Below are 26,523 nucleotides of genomic sequence, written 5' to 3'. Positions count from 1 at the left end.
CCAGGGCAAGTCAACCACAACAGCTGCACCAGGCATTTACTATAAAATCATGGAAGAAGAAACACACTGGCTGGAGGCAGGACAATGCAAAGGGTTTAAAATAAGAACAAGGTTTGTCTTTTGGGATACCTAACAGCTTACAAGCCTCCACAGTTTATAGTTCTGTGTGCACACAAAATAAGGAACCTGAGGATGAAAGGTCAAATTCCATCACTAAATCCATGGGGGACAGCGAGAGTGAGAGCGAGAGTGCAGTGGTTGTGTTATTGACCACAAGACCCCACTTCCTTCTCCATATGCCCTGGGCAGCAACCATTTGTGCTTCCTCTTAATCCACCAGAACATCCTCAGCGGTGCGGTGAAATCAACCCAAGCAGCAGCATGGACTGGATAAAATTAGTCTGCTAGTATGGCTGAATACTGTGCAAAGCCAGCATGGGCCAAAAGACAGGTGGCTGCAATGGGGAAACCTGGGACCCCTCACTGATTCCACCAGTGCAGAGTTTGCTTGCTCTCTGTGCAAGCTAATGGAGACCAAATCTATAGATGTTTTTCCTCTAAGTCCTCTGTGTTCTGTCTTCAAGGGATCTCTCCTAGGCTAGATTGCTCTACTCCTTGGCTCCCGTTCCCTACCTCCTTCCACAATGTTCTGTAATTCCCCTTCTGTTTTTCTATCTCCCCTCATAATAACTGAAGCTCAAGGAAACATACCAGGGCTCAGTCTAACCTTGGTCTTCCATCATAGCAAAACTGGCCTGACAGCTGATTTCCTCAGCATCTGCTGAAATTCTGATATCCTGCAAGTTCAGAATATTCCACATCACCATCTCTTGTCTGCTTTACATTAGAAGCGCAATTCTTGGAACCTGGACTAATTAAGGACAGATTGGCTATTGGAGCTAATAGACGACCGAAGTTAACGGGAGTCTGGAAGAGGCTCAAAACCTTCCCACACAGACAGAAGCAGAACCCAGATGTCATGCTGATCACATGGCTAAGAGAATTATAATCCAATTCAAGATTGGGAGGATACGATTATGGCAAGACCTCCAGATTCCTCAGCCCATTTCAATTACAGAATCTAACACCTTCTTCCACTAGCAAGCCTGTAAAAACTAGAGAAATGTTGTATTTGTGATTTCAAAAATACATACCATCAAGTGGGAGTGGAAAAAGAAAAAGGGGAACACTGTCAAACTAGCAAAAAAAGAAGATCCTGGGAACTTGGGAGTTATCAGGAATTGGAATGCACCTAAACCTTAGGAACTATTATTTTTGCCTTGAATAGAAGTGTTTGCTTGAAATTGCAATGATCCTGTAAAAAAATATTTTTTTCAGCAACCTAAGAGGTTCTGTTCCTCTTGTCCCCACCACAATACATGGGATTCTATCACACACATATCCAAAGACTGATCTTCCCAATGGCTGCTACTGCAGTCTTCAACTGCAATTTCTCCCTTCTTCTATTTAAGTTACAAGTCCTAGTATGGAAGGATATAAAGCATGGGATGTGCAATGAGATGGCAACAAAAGTAGATAGATAAAGAAACGGCAAGTAAAGAATGGCAGGGTTTTTTGTCCTGTGAGAGGGGTTTGGAAGGCAAGTACTTTGGAACTGTATCTGCTTAAAAATACAAAAATCTAAATACAAAATATAACATGGTTCAGAAGGCATGCAAGATCCAATCGTATGCCTGCTGGTAAATAAAAGACCACATTTTGCTGTACTGCCATATTGCCCTAAGCAAAACACAATAGAAGCTGGATGCCCATTATCTGCTATTTAAGGCATTTATGTCTTAACAAAGACTTCAAAAACAGTGAATAGCTGAATGTTCAAGGGGGTTGGGAGACACCATATGGCTGACTGTTGTGTTGGATCCAGTCTACAGCAATATGAAATTGTACTACAGGCAGAACTAGAGGCTATGGATTTGATACTCAAGCAGTTTAGGTATACAGGATTCTATCAACCATTACATTCGGCTTCACGGTCCAAGTTTCTGGCCCCATATTTATCGAGAATTGCTGACGGACCTCAGGAAGCCCAAATAATATACTTATTAAACGACGAAGATACAAGTAGATCCCTTGCAGTTGCTAGATACCTGATTAATGTTTTATTTCAAAAGAGGAGAAATGGATCACTGTATGACTCTGACAGCTTAGCTAAACTTAAGAACCATCAATAAGTGCCAGAACTAAGACGCATAACCCCCAAAATCTGATGGATTTGAATTGCGGTTTACATAGAGGGAGCTTATTGTGTATAGTGTTTACTTAACTGAAGTAGAATTGGTTTTATATGGGTGTTTTAACTTGGAACTGTTTAAATTGTATTGTTTATGTATAATTTTTGATGTATTGTTTTCGATATGGGCCAATGGCCGCAATAAATCTATAGATAGATATCAAGCAAGGAAGCTGAGACAGGGAGAGGCGAGATCAGACCTCATTAGTTTTGTTGTGGTTGGGTCTCTTCCTGCTTAAGAGTTTCATTTTGGCTTACTTGGGTCACCCACGTGAGCCAAAAACCTGTTTCAATTCTGCTTCTGGTTTTGCCAAAGTGGGTGTATAGCTTAGAGGAAGTATGTGCCTCCTTTGACATATTTCAATGAACCGAAGCGTATTATTTCAAATGATAACATTTATATACAAAACAGCTCTTCACCACTGAGGATTTAAGCCATGGATCCAGAAAACAACTTTTCTTCTACTCATACTGTTATCTTTGGCTGAGACAAGTCCACCTTAAAAAAAAGGCAAAACCTCACACTGAATGAAATGAAAACTGTTATTATTAATAGGAGCTATTACTTCAAGTGGAGCTGGAAGCCAATCTTGAAACCATTTAAAAAATACATAATTTAAACTTGGTTCCTAAAACAGCAAATCTGGTGCCAAGATATTGGGCAAAACAACCAAAAAGGTCCTCTCTCTGATAACACCAACCACTTCAGAAGGCAAAGGCACATGGATTCCAGCCTTAAATATTGATCTTGATAAACAAGCAGATGGATGTACACGTAGGAAAGGTCCTTGAATGAAAGCCCAGTCACTTCACTGGAAGTCACTTCACATCTCCCTCCTAGCCTCGCTGAAGGCTTAAGCCAATGTTGGGGAATCTGTGGTCCTTCAGTTGCTTCAGGACTCCATCTCCTTCAGCCTGCATTGCCAACAACATCTGAAAAGCCACAGGTTCCACGCCTCTGGATTAAGCCAGACAACTCAGGCTGGACCTCCTCCCTGGACCAGGTTACAGTGGTACCTCGGGTTACATATGCTTCAGGTTACATACGCTTCAGGTTACAGACTCCGCTAACCCAGAAATATTACCTCGGGTTAAGAACTTTGCTTCAGGATGAGAACAGAAATCGTGCTCTGGCGGCGCAGCGGCAGGCCCCATTAGCTAAAGTGGTGCTTCAGGTTAAGAACAGTTTCAGGTTAAGAACAGACCTCCAGAATGATTTAAGTTCTTAACCCGAGGTACTACTGTATTTTATCAGAGGCAAGCTCCCCTTTATCCAGGGTTGCTCCTTGACCTCACTCACAAGTTTACCCATACAGTGCTTTCCAGAAAGCTGGCCACGTGGGCTATGGAGGACGTGGCATAACGCAAAATGGCTGCCACATCCAAAACAACATAAAAAGGTGCTGTAACATAAAATTGTGCAGGCATGCCTCCCCATCTATGGAGAAAAAAAGGCATCTACATCAGCCACCATCACTCTTGTAACTACCCTCTATTCAGAATGAAAGGGAAAGTGTGTCTAATTTTGGCATCCAATGGCAAGTGGGCATGCTTAAGAGGGCAAGTTCAATGTTGGATGGCCATATGTCATGGATGTTTTAGCTGAGATTCCTGCATTGCAGGGGGTTGGACTAGATGGCCCTTGGGTCCCTTCCAACTCTGTTAGGAGAGGACAAGCCAGTACAAACCAAGTGCTGAGCAGGAAGAGGAAACAGTAGGGTATTGTGGGTTTGGGGGGGGATATTTACACACAGGCTTCATGGGAAACAGTGGAGAGTGTTGCCAACCCCTAAAACATTTTTAAAACATCATCAAATATATGGAAGTTGAAAAAGTAATGCAGCCTGGTGAGGGGTTGATCAGAAGAGGAGAAGAGGAATGGTGAAATATCTCTTGTGAAAGAAGGCATGGGGAGGGGAATAAGGCAACCTGAGCTGAACTCAGCTAGGTAAGCAAAGTACATCATCGGGCAAAATGGTAAGTTTCCATTCCCACAGGCTAATTGAGAAACATGCAGAGCAACATCAGGAGGAGGACTGACATTTTTTTTAAAAGAGTTTAGCAGCTCAAGATTTAGAGGATGGTAGCCAACAGGGTTTTGGAAACACAGGAACAGTCAACATGGATCAAAGACCTGAAAAGCAAACTAATTGTTCATGCACAGACACTACAAATGTGCATCATTTATAAAGAATGTACAAGTTCTGCATACAGTAATAGCCTGCGCACGCCAACTGGATATTAACAAACAGAAAGATGTTGATCAGTTTAATGAGCAGCAGCTGTGGACGCAGGTAAATATGCTAGCAACCACACTTCCTTTTTCCACTGCATCACTCGCTTGTTAAAATTTAAAAATACAAAGCACTAAATAAACAAACAAAAATTAATCTATGCCTGGTATAAACCCAAAGGTACTAATTCTAAGCCTCAAAAATATAACAAATCCAAACACTGGGTAAGATCATCCCCAGAAGCCCCATCTATCAACCATCTGACAAAGCTTTGCCCAGGTCCCATCAAGCCCTTCCATTTCAATTATTCCTTAAGCACAAGGGCCTGCCAACTTTGATGGCTTATGCTTAAGCAGCACTGCCTCACCTTCCACTCCCTTGACTGCTGCTAAATCAGGAGTGAATCCTATGTGGGTTTATCCTCTGCCAAAACGGCTGCTTTCGGGGTTCATCAACGTAGTTTGCCCAACGGCATTCTTGTTGCCAGTACTGTTCTGCCACCTCTGTTCTTAATTTTCAAAAACCTCTCAGATATATTTAGTTATGCACTTCTACCACACTATCAGTATGCAGCATAGCTGTTAACTTTTCTCTTTTCTTGCAAGGAATCCTATTCGGAATAAGGGAATTTCCCTTAAAAAAAGGGAAATGTTGACAGCTATGGTATGCAGAAACCTGTGCTACAACTATTGAAAGTGTGTGTCCCCCCGCTACACCTGTCGCATACCATGAAAATGGAAGAAAACTGGTTCATCTGGAAGTATGATAATATTCTGCACCAAGCAGAATAGTGGAAAGCAACATAAGGCAAGGACAGACAAACTGAACCACAGTGCAATTGCTATGACCCTGATATGTGTTAACAAGGGTCCCCTGCAAAGAGAATCCTGAAACAGAATAACTATCACCAGGTTTAACAGCCACCGTGCAGGTTAGCAAAATCAGGGTTGATTCATGCATCTTTCAAGTGGTTCATTAATTTGTACCTGGGATGCGGAGTATCCCAGAGAGCCCTGTTACAAGCATAAGCTCCAGCAAACCACCAGCCAACCCACTTTAAGGTCGCTTGCCAGGGCAAGCTTTATTGTACCTGTGATGAAATATCAGATGACTCTTTGCCACTGAAGCACGAGTCAACCCAGATGTAAAAGAAGTGGATGGTCACTCTCCCAAGGACACACATATTGTAAACAAGCCTTTGCCCACACTTGGTGAAAAGTGTAACTATCTCTCCACCTGACCTTCATTGCACATTTATGAGGCCAACACACCACCAAATTCCTTAGAGAAGAACATGGATAAAAGAATAGCAAATGACAGTACAGTGGTACCTCGGGTTAAGAACTTGATTTGTTCCGGAGGTCTGTTCTTAACCTGAAACTGTTCTTAACCTGAAGCACCTCTTTAGCTAATGGGGCCTCCTGCTGCCGCCGCGCCGACAGAGCCCGATTTCTATTCTTATCCTGAAGCAAAGTTCTAAACCTGAAGCACTATTTCTGGCTTGGTGGAGTGTGTAACCTGAAGCGTATGTAACCTGAAGTGTATGTAACCCAAGGTACCACTGTAATGGTAACACAGCAGCTTAAATGATGCATTTTTTTACATTGCTGTTATTAGGCAAAGAAGAGACTTGGGCTGACTTTGGGGAGTAGGCGCTATAGATAAAACAGTTCACTTCCCTCACTTCTTAACAGCCACGCCACATCATGTGTGGCACCACCTTGGCACCTCGTCTGGATGTAAATGTGCACAAACTGCTGCAGCTGAGACAGGTTTTACATTTATACAAACCTAAGGAGTGGGGGCATGTTCACTGGGAAAGTCTCATTCATTTTGTTTTCCATGAATAGGAATTGCATTCATTGCTTTTCCCCATTTATTTCAACAGGAACTCCCCACTAATCTTCTGCTACCCGTAACTACCTGTACCTTGCATCTAAATAACATGGCGTTTCAGGCATTCTACGAGAACTCCAGCCTCACAAACCAGGCATCACGCCACCTGCCAAATATAGATCAAACAAATGATTCTCATTTTAAAGAGCCTGTTTGATATTGGTTGATATCTTTGTGCTTCCTCTTTGCATACACCCCTGCAGCCTTTCTGTGGTCTCCAGAGGCATTGCTAACCCCCCCCCCCAAATAGAAATGATTGAAAAATAAATCAAACAGAAGACAAATCATTTTTTTAAAAAAAATCAGCATTTACTCATTTGAACCCCCTTCATTTTCATAATGAAAACAAATGAGATGGATTATCTGTGTTGCTTGCTATTTATTTTAAAAACAAATGAAAACTAATCTACCAGCATCCTTTATCTCTATACACCAATGAAACAGGGAAACCTGCCTAGCTTCCTCAGCAGCGATGTATGTCAGGGTTTCTTTAGCAAATTGAAACTTTCAGGCTCTAGTCTCAATCTAAACACTACTCCACCCTCAACACCTGAACTCAATCATATTGTCTACCACACCCTCCCCTTCCGAAAGGATGAATGCCAGCTGTCACCTTTAATCAAGAAGATTTACCACTCCAGGGTGGACCTTGGGCAGGGGGAAAGGTGAGTAAGATATAATGCAGCCAACTTTTCTGGAAATTCAAAGCCAGAGGCACTCAGTATTACACATTCAGCCATCCCTAATAATAATAATAAGCATTGAAGCCAGTCTTTCCCAACCTGGTGCCATTCAGATGTTGCTGGACTCCAGATCCCATTAATCCCAGCCAGGCAATTGCCAGGTATGATAGGAATTGTAGTCCAAAACATCTGGAGGGCACCAGGTGGCAAACGGCTGATCCAAACATTAACGTTCTTAAGAGCACTTTGCATACACTACCTCAATAATTCTAGTAAGTCAAGTCAACATGATTATACCCTATTTTTAAGAGGAAGGCTGTGGCTTGAAGTTAGTGGGAGTAGAGTTTTGAACAAGGGAACTTCACAGCTCATAATATTAGAGGCAAACTGTTTTTCTTTAGACCTGTAAAAAAAAAAATTAAGCTGTATTAAGTTTAAAAATGGGACTTGACTCCCAGTCCAGCCATCATGTGGTGGTATGAGATTAAAATAAGAAAGGGGGGAGCATGAATAACAACATGTGTAGTCTGTCCCATAGCCTGTAAATACACAATAGCTTACGGAACTACATGGGACTGTAGATAACAGTACGGTAAATCCATCTGCCCACTCCAGTAAGGGCAAATTGTTAGAGGTTCTAGGTGGCTGCTTCCCAGCCAGATTATGTCCCTTCATTTGGATATTCATCAAAACTCAAACCCAGGTGTCTCCTAGAAGCAATATAAGACTTCCTTGGCCTGACTTTTTAACAGCTTGTGTGATGCTACAGGTAGAGGTTTCAGCCTATGCAAGAAGATCGCAAACAAGTTAAAATATTTAAGTATGATCCAGCAAAACAGAAAAAAGGTAAAATATATTTAAGACACCACTGAAAGACCCACTTACTTGGGCTCCAAACAATGCTTATGGGTAAAAAATTTATATCAATGGGAAAGCGACGTTCCACTAGGTTAATGGAAAATAAACCAGGATTGAAGGTTTTCTCTGAACCAGGAAACTGCTATCTACTTAATACACCTTCAATGGAGAAAAACCATGCATGAAAGTTCACTGCAGTTTGACATATAGGTTTCATATTCTTTTCCATATGCAAGGTCCTTCTTGGTTATTTAACAAAAAATATTTAACAAAATGTACATGGCACTGTTTGCAAGACATTATATGGCCTCAGACGAGTCATAATTACTCAGTCACCACTGTCCAACAGCTATAATAGTGGCTTTCTTTACAACACTGTAAGACTAAGACTGGCTAGAATTCAGGCTGTATTAAAAAAAAACCCTATGTAAATAACAGAGAGTAATTAATTTATTTTCAAATAGCCATAAATAATGGTGGGGCTAGAAAATCTTGTGGTTGCTTAAGCTGCAGGACCCAAATAAAATAGACATGGCTTTGGGGAGGCAGGGAGAAAAAGACAGAGAAATTGAATTTATGTAAACATTATGCCATCTGGTTTGGATAAAACCAGAACCTATCTGGCAGAATTCACAGGGAAACTCAGCACAAAGTCACCATGAGGAAAACAATTAAGCTGTATTTAACTGAGCAAATTGATTCAGAGTAAACAGTTTTCTTTTGTGATTCTTTCCTCCATTCAGGATTAACAAAGTTTCGTTTCCCACATGCCAAGGCAGTTTTGATTCAAGGCCAAAGACAAAGGGATTGCCACTAACCTTGAAGGAGGAATATAGCCTTCCCCAATTCTGAATATGTGGAGAAGTTTTACAGGTGCCTGCAGATTTATGTCAAAGAACTGAACTCTAACTGATGGGAAGAGAAAAGAAGAAAAACTTAGGTGGGAGACTAAGCTGAGAATTAATGGGCAGTAAACACTTCGTGGCAAATGAGGAGTGAGGTGCTATAACAATTCTGGGATGCACTTCTGTACAAAACAGATGGAGAACTGCATTTATTTAATGGTCCCCAACACAGTAAAATAAAACAGATTCCTGCATGTTGTGAACTAGCATACTCGGGAGAGAAGCTGAGCATAGCCTTTACCTGGTTTTGCTGATCACCTTCAGACAGAATTTTCTTTTCAGAGAAGAATACCAGCACAAGAGCTGTAGACTAAATTGTGGTAGATCCCACAATTTTACCTGCTCACTCTGAGAGCTATACAGAAAGGCTATGACCTGAAACATCGCCAAGCAAACCTAAAGAACAAATGTACAATAAAGATCACAGCCTTGTGCAGCATAGCGCAAAGACAGAGCATTGATAGTTGCTGCAACGCCCATCACAAAGGTGCTTTTATTCAGTCTCCCCTCCTGCCAGACTTTAGCCTTTTGTCTCACAACAGGTGGAAGGAGAAACTGGGTGAAGAGACCGGTGCGGCAAGAGATACAGAAGCTGAAGCCTCACTCAATAACTTTGGACTTTTAAAAAACAGGATCTGATCTTCCAAGCTGATATACACCAATCCCAGACTTCAGCGAAGTGAAACCACAGCAAGCCACAATCAACGCCAATGTACTTTGTGAGTACAGCACTTCCCAACGCTATTTGTGTTAAAACAAAATCCCGACTACAGCATACGAAATATTGTGAGTAATAATAATAAATTCACAGTGGGCATCAATAAGTAATTTTAAAAAATCAAGTTGCTATTAAAAACACAGGGGTGAGAAATCTTGTAGAAAGAAAGAAAGAAAGAAAGAAAGAAAGAAAGAAAGAAAGAAAGAAAGAAAGAAAGAAAGAAAGACCACCCATACTTTTTAAAAACTAATCAGTGACAAGAGTCTGATAGATTCTCTCTCTGGAAAAAATGTTCCACAATCTCAGCCCCATGATGGAAACAGATCTGTCCTGAAGGCACTGCCAGATGTCATTCCAACCACAGGATAGTAACAGAAGCAGATCTTAGAGATTGGATAAAATAATAGGCATTCCTTCAGAAATACTGTATGCTGAATGCATATATTGACATGGAAAGACAGAAACCCATTCAGATCTGTTCACACCTTCTGATTGATACGCATTTCTGTCCAACTGTACCCCAAAGACTCAAGGTGGATAACAATTATTTGAAGGTAGTAATCAATTCATTAACAGCTGTAAAAGTAAGTATGGCAAAGAACTGGGTAAACAGTAATGCACCATCCTTAATCGATTGGATTGAGAAAATATGATCCACTATAAAGAGAATACGCATAAATAAGGGGGGAAATGTTTACAGGAAAATGGACTGTGTTCCTTACCGTTTGGAATAATAAATACCAAGACAATGTGCAACCTGTATGATACTATCTTCTTATGATTTGGGAGTTTCAAGAAAAGATGGCTAACAAAAGACAGAGAAGGAAATCGGGGGGAGGGTTAAACTGTGAAATCCTATGCATGCTTACTCAGAAGACCCTCGGTGTTATTATAATAAATCTCCCGTTTGCTTAAAAAGTCCATTTAAAAAGAAACACAACAAATGTGAAAGGATCGCCACTGTCTTTAGCAGCCTTTTAGATCTAGGCACAAATGCTAAAGAATGTGTACACACCATACATTTAAAGCACAAAGAATCATAGGAGCTGTAATACACTCACCACAGAGCTACAGTTCCCAGCAACCTTAACAAACTACAGTTTCCAGGATCAAGGGGGCGAGGTTTCAATGTACAGTGTGTATTCAAATGCAGGAATGATAGAATGCATAGGTTTTGGTGTGTCACCAGGCGCCTGTAAAATGTTCTCTTGATATATATATTTTTTAAAAACCTCAAATCTCAAGACTCCTTCAGTTTTGACCTCTCCATTAAAAAAAGCAAACCATCCCTGTCATTACCTGGGAGCAAGTTCTTGCACGGAAGCACTGTTGAAAATCCATCAGCCTCCTTGAAGTTAACTTCCGAATGCTTCTTAATTCACAGGAACATGGGAGTCTCATTTATGTATCCCAGAAAAGTGCATGATGGGAATAGGTAGATCTGAGAATCAGAGCTAGGGAGGAGCGCAGTGGTTATTTTTAGTTACCCTTGGCAGATCTTTTAGTTTTTTTAAAAAGCCCATCTTGTGAGAAAGAAAGAAAAATGATTAATTTTACCATGGCAGGCTGGATTTTGAACATGCCCCGTGTGATATAACTTAAGGCATAAATCAACAAATCCTTCCACTTGGGTTGTTAGGGCACTGCTTGCTTCTTTAGGCAATTGTACAGGGTGTGGATGGGAAATGATGCCAGGTGACCTCTAAGGAACATATCTGTATAAACTTCTGAAGCAATGCCACTCCCTTGGTTCTTAATACCAGCCTGACCATGGGGACGGGTGCAGGATGGCTGCCATCAAGTTGCATTCCTCTTGAAAGATGGTAGCGTAATATACTCTGCAGAAAACACACATGGTAATATTTTAAGTGGTACCAATAAGGCAGTGTTGCAATTTGTGTGTGTTCTCGAGCATACTTTGGATCTAGGGACCTGAAGAAATCTCTCTCTCCTCCACCCCACCCCTCTCCAACACTCACAATTGTCCTGAACGAATATTAAGTAAGGAAAGTTCTCCTCCGCACCCTTTCTTTGGGAGCTAAACATTATGTGGAGACGCAAGACAAGGCCTCCTTTATGGTGGCACCCCAGCTATGGAATACCCTCACCGCTGAGCCCACCTGGCACCAGCTCTGAAATTGTTTCAGGCTGCATGTCAAGAACTGGTTATGAGCTCAGGTACTTGACTGCTGTTAAGTTTATGGGCTATCAATACGAACCAGCATACTGCTTTAGTAATCTAGTAATTTAGGTATCTGAAGAAGTGTGCATGCACGCGAAAGCTCATACCAATAACAAATTTAGTTGGTCTGTAAGGTGCTACAGGAAGGAATTCTTTTTATTTTACTTTAGGTGTGTCACTTTATGCAATGAATTATAGCTTTAAATTAATTATGCACCCCGCTCTGAGACCAAGTAGTAAAGGGTGAGTTATGATGAGGTCACTCTTCCTTTCCACACAGCCCAAAGGAGTGCTCACTCTCCTAGGAATCTTCAGAGATCCAAGATCTTCTTCAGAGTCCCTTTTAAGAATCCATCTGCTTTCAGATGGACTTTAATGGTGCCACTCCAATTATGCAACTTCACTCCAAGCAAGGCCCACCCAGGGATTGCCCTGTTATGTTTCAGATGCCGGGACAAGACCTTTTTTATTTGATATTGCCTGCTGTAAAACTCATTGTTTTACCTGGTATTTTATATAACTTTTACTGCCACTATTGCTTTTACAGTTTGCTTTGCGATACTGATTTTTTTAAATTGGATGTTTTAACTGCATGTTATTCCACACCACTTTGGAACATTCAAATTAAAATAGAAAAAGTGAGCTGTGAGTCTTTGAAATAACAATAAAAGGAAGGAAGGCAATGATTAGCATTCAAGGCTCTACAGCAAACTGCAGACATGAGTGCTATAGAAATAGCCACTGGTTCTGTTTGGTAATCACCCCCTGAGCACCACTTCTAGAGCTTTTTTGCAGGAACATTCAGCTGCTTAAAATACCTTCCTTTCCTATTGATTGAAATTCAAGACTTATTTTTTTTAAAAAAAATATTTCTTAAAAAAACCCCGTAACACACAAAATAAATCAGTCCAACTAAAATCCCCCTCCCAACAGAAATCAGCAGAATTAGCAACCTTATTATAAAACTACATGCAGTTAAAATTCTACCCAAAGCTTGCTTTTACGTAAACACAGCTTTCATCTGGCCCTAAGCTGATATACTCATGGACAGCATCCTAAAGACAATTTGCACTGACAGAGGAGTCTAACTTCCAAAGGTAGGGAAAAACTAGAGGAGAACCTTAGCTGCAGATAATAATAGTGCTATAGCTGCCAACATGGTGGCTGTCTGCATGCTCCCTAGTGCCCCCCCAAGGTCTCTTCTGGCACCCTCCCAAGGCCTCTTCTAATTTTTGGAAGTTTGGAGGGAGGTGGTTTTGCTTAGTTTTTTCACCTTTAGGAGACAAGCTCTAGCTTGCAGCCAACTCAGCCATCTTGCTTTCTTATCCCCAGAATGCATCTGAACTCCACCCAGGACAGACCAAGCTAGTGCTTTGCTTGTGCAAAGCCAAGGTTCCTGCATGTATCTATTTATGTATGCACTGAATTAGATAAAAAGAGGAGAAATGTGTCACATGGTTGCTTCTTAAGGGTCTGAGGAGAGAAGGAGTGCTGGAATGCCTGGGAGGGGATTGTGGGTTATTTTAATTTTGTGGGAGGGCGATTTTGTGCTTTGGGGCAGAGGCAAATGGATTAAAATGATGCCTGGATGTTGTTTGAAGACGTTGGAAAGAAAGAGAAATTGGCCATGAGAGTTCCTCAATTTTTGAAATATGCTTATACACCTTAACAGTTATGTGACCCCTGCTTATTCAAATGCATTGGGTTTACAGCAACCCTACAAGGCAAGTCTATATTATTAGTTAGGGTTCCTTTGAAATTTTGCCGATCGAGGATCTGTCAGTCATACTTGCAAAAGCTAACTGCTGCCATGATCTCTTCAGTAGTGCAGAAGCATAACGTGATCAATGGACTGCAATGCAATAAAATCAATTTTATTTGTAAATCGCGCAAGCCAGCTTGGCAGGAGGTTTCTCACTATTAGCATTGAAACCACGTGACTTCAAATGCACTCAGCAAAAGAAGCCAAGCCGCAACCCACGTTCTATGCATGGCAATGAGAGTTTAGAAATCTTTGACAGTTAGGATCAAACTGTATGTTGTAGAAATGCATGGCGGCGGCTGATCACATGTAGGTTATGCATCTCTCGGGTAATGTCTAGCAAAAGACATGCATTACCCAAAATGGCTTTCACCATTTCTCTACCTGTGCTCAAATTCACTGTCCATTGCATAGAGCAGGTGGAGAAACAGTGAATGATTGCATCATTCATAAATGCATATAGATATATACACATATATGAATGAGTGACATGGGCCACCAACAACCACGTGTCCTTTGTCATGTCTTGTTAGGGCCTAAAAAGCAACCAAATAGTCACTTAGTGCATTATCACAGTTCTGAGATGCTGAACACCCACACCATCGGGGTGATGCAGTGGACAGGGAACACAGGAACACAGCTCTCAGACTTTTTCCAGAGCAGGAGCAATTATGTTGTCCGCCTGAGTACTCCCAACAACCTGATAATGTGGCTTTAAAAATGTTTCTAACAGATTAGCACAGAGGAAATCAGAGAATGAGAAAAACAAACAGAAGCGGCATACTAGCAGCTTCAAGAATAACACTTTACTGGAAGATTATTGCCATTTCTTCTTTTTAAAATTGCTTTATTGTTGTTGTTGTTGTTGTTTCTTTTTAAGTAGCACTGCCCCGTAACAGAAATCCCAATGTATACATATGCATAATATGCAGAATTCTGTTCCGACTGTGTAAACCATTCTGAAATCTCAGTCTTCAAGGTGGATATTGTTACAAAACAAATGACCGGATTATAATATTAAGATCTGAAGGAATCCTTGGAAAGAATTCATTGAGCTGGACTGTAAATGGAAATAATGAAAATTTTAACAAAATCAAGAACTACTTTTGGACTTTTTGAGTGAAAAAATATTAATTTGTGGTGCCTGAGAAGAATGATGTCTGGCAGACTGATAAGCACCTATATATGATATGATATAGCTAGATGGTATCCTACTAGTGAATGCTTTGAATACAGTGGACGCTTGGGTTGCGAACGTGATCCGTTCACAACCCGCAGCATTTGCAACCTGCAGCGCCGCATATGCGCACGCACGGGTCGCAACCCAACGGTTCTGTGCATGTGCAAAGCGCAATTTAGTGCTACTGCACATGCGCGGAAACCCAGAAGTAACCCGTTCCGGTACTTCTGGGTTCGGCACAGTGCGCAACCCAAAAACGCGCAACCTGAAGCGTCTGTAACCTGAGGTATGACTGTAATTTGAATGATTATTATATATATAATTGGCGGATAGAGAATTGGAAGCTCCTCTTCTTTGTTTTTCTTTCTTTCTATCTCTTGATCTTTCTTTATTTTGGTTTTTGTAAAATTTATTTTCTTTAGATTACTTTGACTTCTGTTGTATTTTTATGTTGCAATAAATTTTCAATAAAAGTATTTTTATATATGAAAAAGATATCAAATCTGCAGATTAAACCAAAAGTCTCACTTCACTTGGCCAATAAAACATGCATAGAGGTTAACACATGCATACAAAATTGGCTGACGGGAACAGTGAAAGAGAAGCTTGTCATGTCTTTGATGGGTACATTTTGATAATCAAAGATCTCTAACATTTGCAAGTGGGAACGGGAGAGTATATGTCAGTGTTTGCTGTGAATCTGTACAATATCTAGGACTGTTAACTGCTGGGTCTTGCCTTCATTTTTAAACAGAGTTTTGAAGAAACAGCAGAGGGGAATATATGTTGCTAGAAATAAGATAGATAAAAGGGGGAGCAGAGCATTAGTTATAGCCTCCAGCAGTCAAAAACCACTGCAACACAAGTTTTCTGTGCACAAGGCTGAGACACAGTAGGTGTAGAGAGAGAAAACACAGGTATGAATAACTATTTAGGTGCAATAGTCTCTCTTTTCGCTCTCTGTCTCATTTCATATTCCCTCATCCAAACCACTGAGTGATTTAACTACAGCCTGTCCTCAAAATCAGCATGAGCCTTTCTTACCAGTCCACCAGTCTACATGTTTTGCTTTGATTACATTCCTCTGATCAAAGAGATACTGGCAAGCCAGTTTGAGCGAGACAATCTTTTTGAGTTCCCTAATCTCTCAATCAAGGAGTGATTGGAGAACAAATACCATGCGGTACACAAGGGTGAACTCGGGAACCGTGGAGAGGAAATATGAGTAGAGGAAAGTTTCGGGCTGAAATGAAGGAACGGTAGGTGTCCTGACAGCAAGAAACATCAATGGAATGAAAGAGGGACAGAGATAATGCCCAACTGCATTGGTGCTTTCTGACTGCTGCAAGCAAAATGGTGAAATGCCTGTATCAAACACAAATTAGAGACCCAGTTAAAATACTTTGTAGGATAAGGGAATTTGGAAGAGGGAAATTAAAAAAGAAGAGTGACATGGTAGAGTCATGGGCTCTTGAATATCTTATATCCAAAGGATAGACTTTTTTCAGTGCCTAGACATTTTCCCCTTCAAGCCCCCATAGTTCTCCAACATTTCAGAACAACAGCCTTTATAGAATCCAGGGCTGGCTATCTCTCTATTTCAATCATACAGAGAGCCTCTGGTAAAATTGCATCACTGTCCTTACTCCCTGCTAATTTCTCCATCAACAAGTCTTTGCATTTAGTGCTATCTGTACTTCACTGTGGGTGGATTAATGCAACTATTTTCCACCACCTTTTATGGGTAAGGGCCAAAGCTCAATAGTATAATAAATACATTGCATATAGAAAGTCCCAGATTTGTATCCCCTGCATCTCTACGGTAGCACTGGAAAAGACTCCTGTCTGAAATCCTTGAAAGTTGCTGCAGACCAGGGTTGGTGAAACTGTCTATTTCCAGAAATTGTTGGACTGCCACTCCCATCAACCCCACGTAGCATGTTCAATGGTCAGAGATGGGTAGTGCAGCAATATCTGGAAAGCCACAAGTTCACTGCCTCTGGTGGAGGCAACACTGTGATAGATGTACCCATAATCTGACTCATGTAGGGTTGTCACCTTTGTTCTGGCATAATACAGGGCAGGGTGCGGTGCTGAAATGACTTCAAAACAATCCATCACAATCTATTGAAGCCTAACAGGACGGCCTCTCTGGAATCTGTCACATACACTTGAATTTGTAAATCTGTCTGTACTTTGCTGCCCAGAGCTTTCATACATGATCGCTTTCACACACTGGGCAGAGAGAGAGATAGGGAGAGAGAAGCAGAGATACAGGACAAACTGCATCTTGTATTGAATCAATGTAGGATGTAGCATTTTACATTGAAATACGGGGCAGTTCTGTATTATACAGGACAAGTGGCAACCCTAGTCATAGTAAGACCATCCTGTGTTCCAGTTTTACACTCCAAGCTGGTTTTTGGGCCAGAAAGTTATGCTTCCTCAAACAACAGGCTCAACACACCTGTGCAGATCAAACCCTAAGTCAAACCTATACACACAGATGGGGATGAGAGGGTAGAGCCAATTGCAGCTGAGGAGTGGGTTCCAGTTTTCAGTATTATTCCACATAAAAATAAGTCCCCATAAAAAGAAAAGGTTCAATCCCAGACCGTTTTTGACCATGTTGGCTTACTATTTGAATCCATTGAGTATTCAGCCTTGCTGCTCTCTACTGACGAAGTAAAATTTTAATAGAAAATTAAGTAACTTAGTTAAGAACACATGAAAGTAAATTTTATTGTTTGTTCTTAGGTAGGGCTGATAAAATTTGGATAGGTAAAAGGGAGTCTGACCCTTCCCAAATATTCTAATGGCCCTTCAATATTTTTCTCCTGTTCACCATCCCTCTTGGCAGATGCTTTGCATGCTTTTCAAGTTGGCTAATGATCCAGCCGATCAGCGATTATGGATTCATGATCATGACTCAATGTAGCCCCTCACATGTGACAGTGGGATGTCACAATGCCAGATCAGTATGAGGTCTTGGTTACTGAATGAGAGAATACTGTAGTCGCTTTCCATTTTAGAGGTGAAACAAACGAATAAATCCTGACCAAAACAGGAAGGGAGGGGGGACATTGGTTCGTGGAAGTGTATTTTGCAAGACACAGCTTCTGGGAATTCTGGCTCAACCCTAGTTTTGCATTATATTTACTTAGCTCTGTAGGCAAAGGGCAAGGCAACTTGACTGCATTTAGCTCCAACAGTTCAAAAGTCTATTTTCAAGCCACTGGCCTTAACAGGACATTACTATAGCAGAACAGAAGAGGCACAGGATTCTGCAGGTGTGATTTTAGAAAGTGGGAAGATATTTAGCAGAACAGTAGGAGTGCAAGGGACACTGTCATCCTTGCCTTGCTGTAGCACATATTTTGAAAGCCATGGAAAGCTCTTTCACAGTGCATCAGGAAGACATACAATCTCACCCAATGAGGGCTGAATAAACTTCTTTTTATTGTCTTGTACCAGGTTCAATATTTAAAAGTTATTGTTAAGCAATAAAAGCAGATATTTTGCCCTCTGACATATGCAAATATATGTTCTTTCCTCCACTTTACCAGGTTTACCATTCAATCCAATAAGGAAATAGCTATATCACCTCAGTAAATTTTTACAGTGATGCAAATTTAATGCCCTGTGGGTGTGTCAGGTATGTAGGTAGCTTACCTTTTCCTTTCAGATGTTTTACTGCTAAGTAAATAAATTTTGCTGGGATGGAGAGCTCAGTCTCTCAAGTTACATGGGAGCTGTGGGAATGTGCTATAGATCTGGAACGCTAATGATCTCAGGTTCAGTCCCTGGTACCTTAAATCAAAAGCAGCAGATGATGGGAAAAGTGCCTTGCTACCTCAAGCCCTAGAAAGGCATTAATAGCCAGAATAGATAATACACGGGACTAGACAGACCAATGATGGGACAGCTTTGTAGGCTTCTTTGACTCAGGCAGTTAATGGAAGCTCCCCTTGCCCAGAGGCATCCCTTCAATACTTAAAACAGGTATGGGGAACCTTTGGCCTTCCAGGTGTTGCTGAACTACAAGTACCATCAGCCCCAGCAAGCATAAAATCATAGAACTGTAAAGGACCACAAGGGTCCAACCCCACTGCAATGCAAGAATCTTTTAACCAACATGGGGCTCAAACCCTGAGTCTCTTGCTCTACCAATTGAGCTCACTCTTCTTCTTCTTCTTCATGACCCAATAGGGCATGTTGAATTTTTCACCTTTCAAATTCCAAAAATGAGGGACACTTAAAAAGTTGTAACATGACTTGGGAATTCAATTTTTTTTTTGCTATATTAATATATTAATATAATTTAGTAATTTAAAATGACTGCCAGATACTTGCGCATATATATATATATATATATATATATATGCTTTCGTAGATTTTCACGGGTACAGGAATGCAGGTTTTGGTGTCCTCGGGTGTCTTCCCGTGTAAAAGTTGGGGTGTCTAGGCGACGTTTTTCTACAAAAAACCTGATGGCTCCCTAGGACACACTATCTACCGGAAAAAAACACACACCAACCGCTACTTACATGCACAATCACACCACCACCCTGCACAAATAAACTCCGTAGCCAAGACTCTCATCTCCAGAACCAAACGCCTGGCTGACAAAGACCACTTGACAACTGAGTTACAGAATCTCTCAAATGTGTTAATTGCCAATGGATACCAGCAAAACAGGGTTACGAAGCTAATCCAAAAAGAAACACCCCCCAAAAACCAAGACACAGAAGAAAACAATGGCATGGCCCTCCTTCCTTATATCAAGGGCACTACAGATAAAATTAGCAAAATCCTCCATAAACACAATATCAAAACAGCCTTTTGCACCAACCAAAAAATAGCCAATATCCTCAGAAACCCCAAGGATAAAATCCAGTTGGAAAACCAAGGGGTCTATGAAATACCCTGCAAAGTCTGCCCAGCCACGTACATTGGACAAACAAACAGACGAATAAATGCACGTATCGCAGAACACAAGAATGCCGTCAAAAAAGAAGAAAAAACTTCCTCTCTTTTCCAACACATGAAAGAAACAGGACACGAAATTAATTTTGCAGATTCCAAATTGCTCTTTAACATGGAACATCACCACAAGAGAATAATCATGGAAGCCATCGAGATAGAGAAACACCCTCACAACATGAACAAGCGTGACGACACATCCCGCTTGCCAGACATCTGGAAATTAGCCCTCCCCACAAAAACTGACACCAGATCCAGAGGCACACAGAACGCCATCACCAATCAACCACACCAGACCCAAACCCAGACCCTCTCCACAGATAAATTACAGACACCATCCAGTAGCCAAACCATGGTGGCACCTCCGGATGCTGCACCCCCCTGCAATCCCTACACAGATCTGGCTGACACAGGCCACAAAACCACAGCTCGCCCCTATACACGAAGCCAAGCCAGAGCACAACTAAGTGCAGTACAGCCATCTTCTCAGAAAAACTCTTCACAAAGTTCAAGAGGTCAAGACACAAAGACTTTAGCAACTAATCCACACCTAATGACCCACCTAAGTGGTACTCAGGATATCACTCAAGAAATCACTCAAGATATCCCTCAAGTAATTAAGGAACAAAAGAAGAAAAGGCACACTAGCCTGGGAACTTCCTCTCTGCCCAGAACATTGGAGGCTATACACCACACCCCCTCAACAGTATTTATAGGAACTCAAACACTGAGATCCTGCTCTGTTCCAGTAACAAGAAGCCGAAAGCACCAGCCTGAAGATGACGAGTGAGACCTCGTCGAAACGTCGCCTAGACACCCCAACTTTTACACGGGAAGACACCCGAGGACACCAAAACCTGCATATATATATATATATATATATATATATATATATATATATATATATATATATATATATATATAATTTAGCATTACCTGACATTTTCAAAAGGTAAAATTAAAATAACCTGGTTTTCCAAAAAGTTTGTTTCCTTCTTCATCAAATGTAGGCTTACCAAGCTAAATGTTGTCCAATCCCAAAAATAATAGCAGATTTGAATTCCTCACACCCAAAACCAGTAGAGGCAGGACTTAGCTTTATCCTCCATAAATTTGCCTAATCCTCCTTTAAGGCCATCCAAGTTGGTGGCCATCCATCACTGTCTCTTGCAGAAAAAAATTCCACATATGAATAATACACTACACTCTTTTTCCTGTCCGTAACCTTACAACATTCACCTTCGCTGGATGTCCATGATGTCAGGTTATCAGCAAGTGAGAACATTTTTTTGCTCTATCCATTTTTCCCATACCATGTATAACTCCATACACTTTTATCATGTTGCCTCTCTAAATTGAAAAGCCCCAAATGTTGTCATCTGTCCTCAAAGGGGAGTTGTTCCACATGCTTGATCACTTTGGTTGCCTTTTTTTGGAACTTCTTCCAGCACTACAATATCCTTTTTCAAGGTGAGGTGATAGGAACCGTGCGCTTTATCCCAATTTCGGTCAGACCATAAATTTGTTTAACAGTTGGGATAGCTCTCTTGGTAAAACATGAGACTCTTATCTCAAGGCCATGGGTTCGAGACCCACACTGGGCAAAAGATCCCTGCATTGCAGGGTTGGACTCGATGGCCCTTGTGGTCCTTCCCAACTCTACAGTTCTATGATTCTACTGGTAGTTTTATTTTCAGTTCCTTTCCTAACGATCCCGAGCACAGAATTCACCTTTTCCTCAGCTGCCGCACATTGATACCACCTCCATCCTTGACATTCAGAACTGAAAGATTAACCCCAGCCTGAGAAACAAGGTAACAGAAGCAAGAAAAGCTCTGCTGATCCACAGGCCTGAATGGCAAGGTCCTTACCTTGTGGAGGTTGATATCTACAAAGGGTGTTTCTTTCCTGGCCATATTACATTACAGATTTGATGTACCTACACCTGTCTACGAAAAAAGTGTAGGATTACAGATTGTTTTTTCTCAGCCAACACAAGTTTTTGAAAGCCACAGTGTCTCTAAGACAGCTCCCCCGAGACTGAAAAAGTAACATCAAATGAAGCCAGATATAGGAGGCATTTCAAGGTTTAAAATGAATGGAAGCCTTCCAAAAAAATATTTCTATGTAAAGATGAAAGGGTTGGGCAGATCTCTTAGGGAAAGATTTGTTTTTGGAAATGTGCTGGGGTGGGGTGAGGAGTATGTACAAGATATGCAAAAAGACACACTATAAAAAAAAATATTCCAGCTCCATTAAGGGATCAAACTGTGTCCTGTAACAATGATAAAATAATTATGAACTCTGCGAAGAGCATTCTAACTTCACATTTCTGATTTATTCACCAGCACTTGGAAAGGTTCCAAGCATTGTGACATTTTACTATGTTGCAATAAAACATGCGTCATTAGGTCATTTGTGGATTTACCCAGGGCAGCAGCTAACACAAACGGCATTTGGTCTATTAATTATATGACTCAAATTATTTTAAAGCTTGACGTTTGTTACAGACTATATATATATATATATATATATATATATATATATATATATATCTCACCGTAAGTCATCCTGACATCCTGTTTCATTTTTAAAAAATAATTCTATAGGGCTCTACTGCCCAGTAATGAGCAAACTTTATTTCACTGAGTGATGACAAATAACAATACGTCATACTTACCAACGTGGTTTGGCTACTCCACCAGTAAGCTGTTCTCCTGAACCTGAGCTCATTCTTAACAGCACATTTGGAATCCATTACCCAATAGGGATCCATTACTGACTAATGTTGTGGGGGCTGTTATGTGACCTCCCCACAACACTTATGTGAAGGGAGCATGCTGGCTAGTTACATCCCCCCACTACATGGCTTCCAAGTGCATTAGAAGAGACTCTATGCACATACCTATGTATAAGTGCATGGATTTTCTCTACCTGAGGGCAGATCCTGGCTCAATCAGAGTCATATCCCCCCATCCCACACAGCACTACAGGTAAACATGAACAGCTCCTTCCAATGTGCTCTGAACATGCAGAGCTAGGCACTATAGCCCCAAACACCATCCTTACGCATTCTTTCAGCATGGGTGCAGTGTCGTCTGAAACACACACGAGCCAAATTCACTCAGTAGGGAAACTTTTCTTGAACTATCCCAACTTCTGAGCACTTACATTTCCAAATTAATGCCACTACGTTCACAGCAAGGTTTTTTTGCAGGGAGTAACTAATTCCTTGAGTGATAGCTCCACAATTTAGCGATGCCAGCTTTTAGTCTAACCTAAGCTATCTACCCATCACCAAGATGCAAGATCCTGCCAATGAGTAGGAAGACAGCATTCTTCCCCTGACCATCTGCATATACTTCAGTGTTACAGTCCCAGAAGTGCAGTATTATCAGCTAATGAAAAGGACCCTTATTTATTTCTGATATTTATATCCCACCCTTCAATAACCACTTAGCACTCTTAGGGCAGCTTGCAAAAGCGTCTTTAAAAATACAAATATTATACCTAACAAACAGCAACAAAGACAACAAGGCACACGATAAAGCACAGACTTTGGTGCCACCACCAACAAAACTCTCTCTCCTTGGTTGCCACCTGCCTAGCTTCCAGTTGTGGCGGTACCCAGAGAGGTGCCCCAAATGTAAATCTCAGCGTATGGGTGGATAAATACTGCAGTGTGTGGATGCAAGTGAAAATCTTACAACGTATTGATTCTCATTCAATTCCACTCCCTTAAGAAATCAGATCTGATTGCCTATTAAATTAAATATGCCTATGGGGCTGTCCTTGCCCTGCTCCCCACAGTTCTAGTACAGTCATGCTTACCACAGCTACATGAGCAAGCAAACCGATTACAGAGCACATCAGCAAACACTTACCATATCATCAGAGATGCACTGGGAAGGACCCTTTGCCATTATATTCTCATTCTTATACATGCCCAATTTTTTTTTTATAAAAAAACAACCTTTTAGCATGTATTTTAATGACTGCAAGTTAGCATACTCAGCTATAGCATTGCAGAAGTTGACTTCGATAGGAGAGTTCAGCCCTATGGCAAGTGTCCTTTCCCCTTGTTGAACTAGAATTGTAGGAGGGGAGAAAGGGGACGTGCTGGCTCAGTCAGTTCCCTCCGTCACGTCCCTGGCACTGTCCCAGGTTTCCTGCACTGGTTGGGGAGCAAACGTCTGCAACAGGGGGAAATGCAGCACTTCTGGAGAATCCCCACCCAGTTTAGAACCTTGAACATATGGGTTCTGAATCACACAGGTAATCTCCAAGGTAAAAGAGTTTCCATGCTGCAGGTATCTGGCCTTCTAATGAGTAGAGGGCAGCAGGGTCAGCAGTGGGGCCATGAGGCACACCCCTGGTACCTCCCCCCCCCCCATTGTACAAGAAGAATGATGTCTGGACAAGGCCAATGAAACCTAGTAAAGTGGGTGTTCAAAATCATGAAGCTGGAACTTAGCATTCAAAATATGCAGCCGGTTTTTTAAAAGCCAGAATCACAATGAAGATGCGCAGTCTACTTCCTACTTCTGTCCACAGTGACTGAGGTGTCAGACAATTCGCAACACTGCACACCATTCCAAACAGCCTTCATGCAGCTTGAGCACTGGTTTGCAAAATCCTGTGACGTCTTAAAATATCCCAAGCAGGTCCTGAAACTGCACATCATCTCATGGTTCCTGCAGCCTACTTTGTTACCCAAAATGCTTACAAACAGCTGACTGGTTCATGCTGGCAAAGTGTGGGAGAGCTGTTAAAGGGCACTCCAAAAATACAAAACTCTAGTAGCAAGATGTCAGGATGAGTGTTATGCAGTGATTTCAACAGTGCACATTACAATATATTGGACATTATTCCCTTTATTTGAACCTGTGGTCACATCAGCACATGATTTCAGGGAAAGAGATTTGTGTAATCAAGCAAATAGGCTTTACAAATAGCATTTTCCATGAGACTGAGTCGTAGCTAGGAGTGGCAGAAAATATATCTAGAAACCCTTTCAGAGAACATGTTCACTTCATAATAATAACAAATATCTAGAGAGATATCAATCAAGTCATGACTGCAGTTCATTTTTACAGCCCAGTGAGTTTGATTGATTCATTGCATGCACTGAAAGAAGTAGAAAGGGCATGTTACTTAAGTGCTAGGAAGCACTGTTGTAAAGAGGAAAAAACTTCTGAAGATAAACAGAACAAGCCTCTTGCTGGCAAGTACTAATTCATCTGTTGTCTAAATGACACTGAAAGATGGGTTTCAAAGGGAAATGTTCATTTAGCAGGAAACTGGCATAGATTTAATGGAAAAAGTAGGGCTCCAAGGTTTGCTCTCAGAAATATGTCAAGCAGTCAACACAAGGATATTGTATAATGGTTGATTATGGGGAGCAAGCACACGCCTCAAACTTTCTGCACCAAACTGCCCAACGTCACTATATCACTTGTCCGTAAGGATTTGATTACATGTGTGCAGCTCTTGGGTTAGAAATCTGGGCCAGTTTTGAATGACACATATAAGCCACACCCATGTGCAGAATTGTGCAGAACAACCTATCTCGAACACAAATTACCTCCTGGAAAAATGTGCAACTTCTTACCTCAAGAGCACTGTGCTTTTCTTCTGTCTCTTCCATTCTTTCAAATGTTATCCTTCGGATTCTAAATTATAACAGCGGAATGTCAAGGTGGCAGCTCCTGTTTGATTAATTAGGCTTTTTAAAATTTATTTGTTTATTTAAAACACACACACACACACGACTTCACCAACACCACCATTTAAGCTGCATGTCAGAACCAGACCTCCATTGGGGTTTTGTTTGGATGAAGTGACCATCCCTTCCTACAACGTCAAGGCGAGCCAAATTCAAATAACAAAAAAAATAACATCTTTGCATTTTTTTATGAAGTGGCGGACACTTTAATTCTATATTGCCATCTTGCTTCCTTAAGGGTGCAAGCGAGGGCAGAACGAGACATGGTGACATTTATTTGTTGCTCTGCTTGGGGATTTTTTTTGGTGTAGGGAACCATGGGATATGAATTCAAACTACAGTGAGATGGAGTGCCAGCACGTCTTCTCCCAAAGAATACACAGTGCCTCCTGGCCCATCAGCCTCCACGATTCCAGAAAGGAGGTGGATGGGGAGACTAATGGACAGCTTCACAGAGAAGTGGGGGAACAAACCTAGGACTCATTTAACAGTCAGGAGAATAGAGGCAAAGCAAGAGACACAACTTAAGTAGGTATATAATTTAAAGTCCCTTTCAAGCAGTGTGGTGTTTCTACAAGCTGCCAGCATGAGTCCATATCAGGCCCCTTCTATACAGGGGTTGGGGGCTTTAACACTATGGTCCCAATCCAGATTGAGGGGCCGATTACTGCAATCTGCATTGCAAAATAAAAAAGGTTCAATCTGTTTCAACCACTGTATAGGGAGGGGCATTTAAATAAAGCCCCACGCTACCCTAGAACTAGGGTCCCAATATGGATCCCCCACACGCACACCACTGGCCATTCGTGTTTGCAAGTGTGAAACTATACTTAATATGAGAACAATGGAATTAAAGGCACAACTAACGGCTGTGAGGCCGCTCCCCGCAAGGCCCTTTCCACTTGGCCTAGGGGGCCAGGCCCACACTCACCCAGCCCCACTGAAGAGGCTCCTCATGAGGCCGGAGGAACATTGCCCGGCTAATGTTTAATATGCTGTAAACCGCTTTGAGATTTTTATTAAAAATATAAAGCGGTATAGAAATTAAAACAAACAAACAAATAAATAAAAATATGGACTAACCCCAAGCAAACAGGAAATGCAATCTAATAGCCAAGTTAGACGCAAGAGAGCATTTGCAGTCTT

General features: G+C 41.4%; 1 protein-coding gene across 14 annotated transcripts in view; it reads right to left on the bottom strand.

The window, feature by feature from the left end:
- ST3GAL4 (ST3 beta-galactoside alpha-2,3-sialyltransferase 4) overlaps positions 1-26,523 on the bottom strand; it is a 162,904-nt gene that overhangs the window by 31,705 nt on the left and 104,676 nt on the right. For 2 of the 14 annotated variants that reach the window (XM_081891105.1, XM_081891086.1), the window contains one exon: positions 25,264-25,324. The exons of 5 other annotated variants lie outside the window; for them this stretch is intronic. In XM_081891105.1, the coding sequence (XP_081747231.1) occupies positions 25,264-25,299 (36 nt within the window). In that variant the 5' untranslated portion in view covers positions 25,300-25,324. Of the gene's footprint in view, positions 1-10,844; positions 11,000-13,000; positions 13,124-23,536; positions 23,612-25,263; positions 25,325-26,308; positions 26,350-26,523 lie in introns of those variants that run through there. 7 more of the 14 variants (XM_081891102.1, XM_081891100.1, XM_081891092.1 and 4 more) reach the window with 7 other exon arrangements.

This window comes from Podarcis melisellensis (genome assembly GCF_964234715.1).
Source record: "Podarcis melisellensis genome assembly, chromosome: 15".
NCBI lineage: Eukaryota > Metazoa > Chordata > Lepidosauria > Squamata > Lacertidae > Podarcis > Podarcis melisellensis.
Note: the sequence above shows the minus strand (reverse complement) of the source record. Positions and strands in the feature narration are given on the sequence as shown.